Source organism: Syngnathus typhle, linkage group LG3 (assembly GCF_033458585.1).
Source record: "Syngnathus typhle isolate RoL2023-S1 ecotype Sweden linkage group LG3, RoL_Styp_1.0, whole genome shotgun sequence".
In the NCBI taxonomy this organism is placed as follows: Eukaryota; Metazoa; Chordata; class Actinopteri; order Syngnathiformes; family Syngnathidae; genus Syngnathus; species Syngnathus typhle.
In genome coordinates, this window is record NC_083740.1 from 9,834,466 (window position 1) to 9,837,696 (window position 3,231).

Genomic DNA, 3,231 nt, shown 5'->3' on the forward strand with positions numbered 1-3,231 from the left:
AACAGGTCTGCCCTTTACATTTGTGAAAAGATAAGCTGCCTCCTACCTGTCCTGACCGCTTTTGTTTTCCATCTTTCGTTTGGCCATTTTTGGAAGGAGAGCTGAGCGTTTACCTGAGGAGACTGGTAGCATGGTTGCTGAAACTGCAAAAGAAAAGAAATAAGCTCTTATTGGTCTCAACTGACATGCCACTTGCAAAGCATTCTGGGATTTTTTGTATTACGGTGGAGGGACACAACTGCACATTTGATATGATCTCATGGGCCAAATATAATTACCCCACAAGCCAACTCTTGCCTGCCGGCCTGATCATATGTGAAATCTGACAGGGACAATATACACAATTGCATTAAAATTTTCCATAAGCATTAAGTTGTTCTGTCTCAGACTATATGTTGCTGGCACAGATAGATGAACAAAGACACATTATTTGTAGCGAATAGAAAATAATATCCGGACCTAAGTAAAATTTGATAATTGATGATCTTTCATGGCACAGCAATGTGCCACAACATAGTGATTTATGTCCGACAGTAAATACCCTGATGTTATTGCATGCATAGAAGAAAGTCAATCTATAATTTGTATGTAGGTGATTACGCTCTCTCGCATATGATACAAGCGTGATCTCTCGGGGGCAGGCACAAGGCGGAAACTACGCTTCTGATTGTGCGCCTTCACAGTTATTGTATGTGACCTCCAGTGAGGAGTGCCTGCTGACAGTCTTTAAACGCTCCCTACAATGACTTCAACGCAAGCGTTGTCTCAAAAACGCCCCCTCGCCGACAGCAGCGTGCGCGCAAATATCATCAATTATCCAATAAAAGGCAAGTGTGAGATGAAAGTACTGTTTCAGATTTCCCTCCAATTATTGCGCTCTTCTCATCTCTACGGTGGAGCAGGTCCCTCCTTTCTCGTCGTGTAAAAAAAAATAAAAAATAGGACACGTGGTTGTTTCGCGCCCTCTCAGCCTCAAACGTTCCACTGGGGAGCCAAGGAAGAGGAGGAGGGGGAAAGAGGAGGAGGAGAGATGCAGGAGCAGGCAGGAGGAGAGAGGACGTGCTCAGAGGGGTGTCTGCTTTCTAACCACGGACATTGAGCTGCGGAGCATCCTGCGCACATTTGGAATTAACACTTAGGAGCACCTCTCACTTTTTACTTTTCTTTTCATTTAAGAAGAGACTTGCAGGGTGTGGAAGATGAGCCAGTGGAAAGAGAAGCAAAAAGACATGCTGGATGTATTTTGTGACTGTCAAGTCCTAATGTGACATTGCTTCACGATATGCATGTGACTTTTTAGGAGAGTTCCCTATAGCCAAGATGGATTTCTTGAATTTCTCCTCTTTAGAGGAAGGGATGGAGGCAGACAACATCTCCACTAACAACACCTCTCAGAGCAAGTACACCCCTCTCGCCATCTGGAGTCTGGCTGGACTTGTCAGTTTTCTAATCCTGTTTACGATAGTGGGCAATGTCTTGGTCGTTATCGCCGTTTTAACGAGCAGAGCGCTGAAACCACCCCAGAATCTCTTTCTGGTGTCTCTGGCTAGTGCAGACATCCTGGTGGCCACGCTGGTCATGCCCTTTTCTCTGGCTAACGAACTTATGGGCTATTGGCTTTTTGGTACGATATGGTGCGACATCTATTTGGCTCTGGATGTTTTATTCTGCACCTCCTCTATTGTGCACCTCTGTGCCATTAGTCTGGACCGCTACTGGTCAGTGACACAGGCGGTAGAGTACAACTTGAAGAGAACGCCAAAGAGAGTCAAAGGGATGATTGTGGTGGTGTGGTTGATCTCAGCTGTTATCTCCTTCCCACCGCTGATATCGATGGACAGGAGCAACAACCAGACAACCCCACAGTGCTTTATAAATGATGACACCTGGTACATCCTCTACTCCAGCATCGGGTCCTTCTTTGCCCCCTGTGTCATCATGATTCTGGTCTATATTCGGATCTACCAAGTGGCAAAGACCAGGACCAGAACCATGTCAGAGAAGAAAAGGGACGTGGATTCACCACAGGAGAACGGTCGAACCGACACGGACAAAGCCGGTTCGTTTAAGTCTGAAAGAGGGGGAAGTGTTAAAGAGCTTGATTGTGAGAACGGCCATTGCAAGGAACACACGGCCAGTTCGTCCGTGACAAACACTTCTAAAACCCGACACGTCAACCACCACGACGATTTCGACGACAGCAGTTCATCGGACGAGAAACCCAAGAAAAGCTCCACGTCGTCCAAACATCACCACGATGACCGAAAAGACAGGAAGTCCAGCAGGAAAAGCAGCTCTGCCTCGAAATTCTCCAGCAGGAAGTCGTGTGCCAGTTCCAAGTCCATGGAGCTGTTCTCATCTCGCCGCAAACGCAGAAGCACAGTCAACAGGAAGAAAGTGTCGGCAGCACGAGAAAAGCGCTTTACGTTCGTCCTGGCTGTGGTCATGGGGGTTTTTGTTTTGTGCTGGTTCCCCTTTTTCTTCTCATACAGCCTGTATGGAGTCTGTAGGGAGAAGTGCAAGATCCCAGAGACTCTCTTCAAGTTCTTCTTTTGGATCGGCTACTGTAACAGCTCTCTAAATCCGGTCATCTACACCATCTTCAACCAAGACTTTCGCAGAGCTTTCCAGAAGATTCTCTGTAAGTCATGGAAACGCTCTTTCTGACGGGCTTTAACAGACATTTCATCGGGCAGATTACCGTTTAAGCGGTTCTTAGTTGTAGAGAAAAGTGGGGAAGTCTTCCCACCTTTTACTGTCAGGGATTGTGCTTGAAATGAAGGGATGGCGACAGATCAAAGGCTAAAGGTGCAGGAAAATGCTCCGCTTTTATTCCCAGTCGAAGCTTTCGCTGAATGCTAGGCAGCTTTTTGCACACAAATATTTGCTTCGACTAAACCACTCACATTGATTTATGCTCCCTTCATCGAAATAAAATAAACTGACTCATAACATCCACTGTGATGCACACGCAGGGCGACAATTGCAACTGGATGAACTGCTCAGGAGACGAAGGGTTTATTGAGACACTTTACTCACATGATCATTGAACATAATGCCAAGACCTTGACAATCTCCAATTGTTATACATAGATAAGACAAAAGACAAGACAATATCGTCCATGGCTCTAAATCGTTTTTTCCTTGACCTTTGTTGTACGTTTCACTCAATATGAGGACCAATGGGACGAAGGGGCTCCTTTCTTACTCTTACAGTGTCAAAATGAGGGA

General features: G+C 45.9%; 1 protein-coding gene across 1 annotated transcript; it reads left to right on the forward strand.

Moving 5' to 3' along the window:
• Positions 1–1,320: 1,320 nt before the first annotated feature.
• On the forward strand, positions 1,321–2,667 carry adra2c (adrenoceptor alpha 2C). The gene has a single exon (XM_061275024.1). The coding sequence runs from the start codon at positions 1,321–1,323 to the stop codon at positions 2,665–2,667; it is 1,347 nt and encodes a 448-aa protein (XP_061131008.1).
• Positions 2,668–3,231: the final 564 nt, after the last annotated feature.

Coding starts and splice junctions, on each gene's coding strand:
- adra2c (XM_061275024.1), top strand. CDS start 1,321: ATGGATTTCTTGAATTTCTCCTCTTTAGAGGAAGGGATGGAGGCAGAC.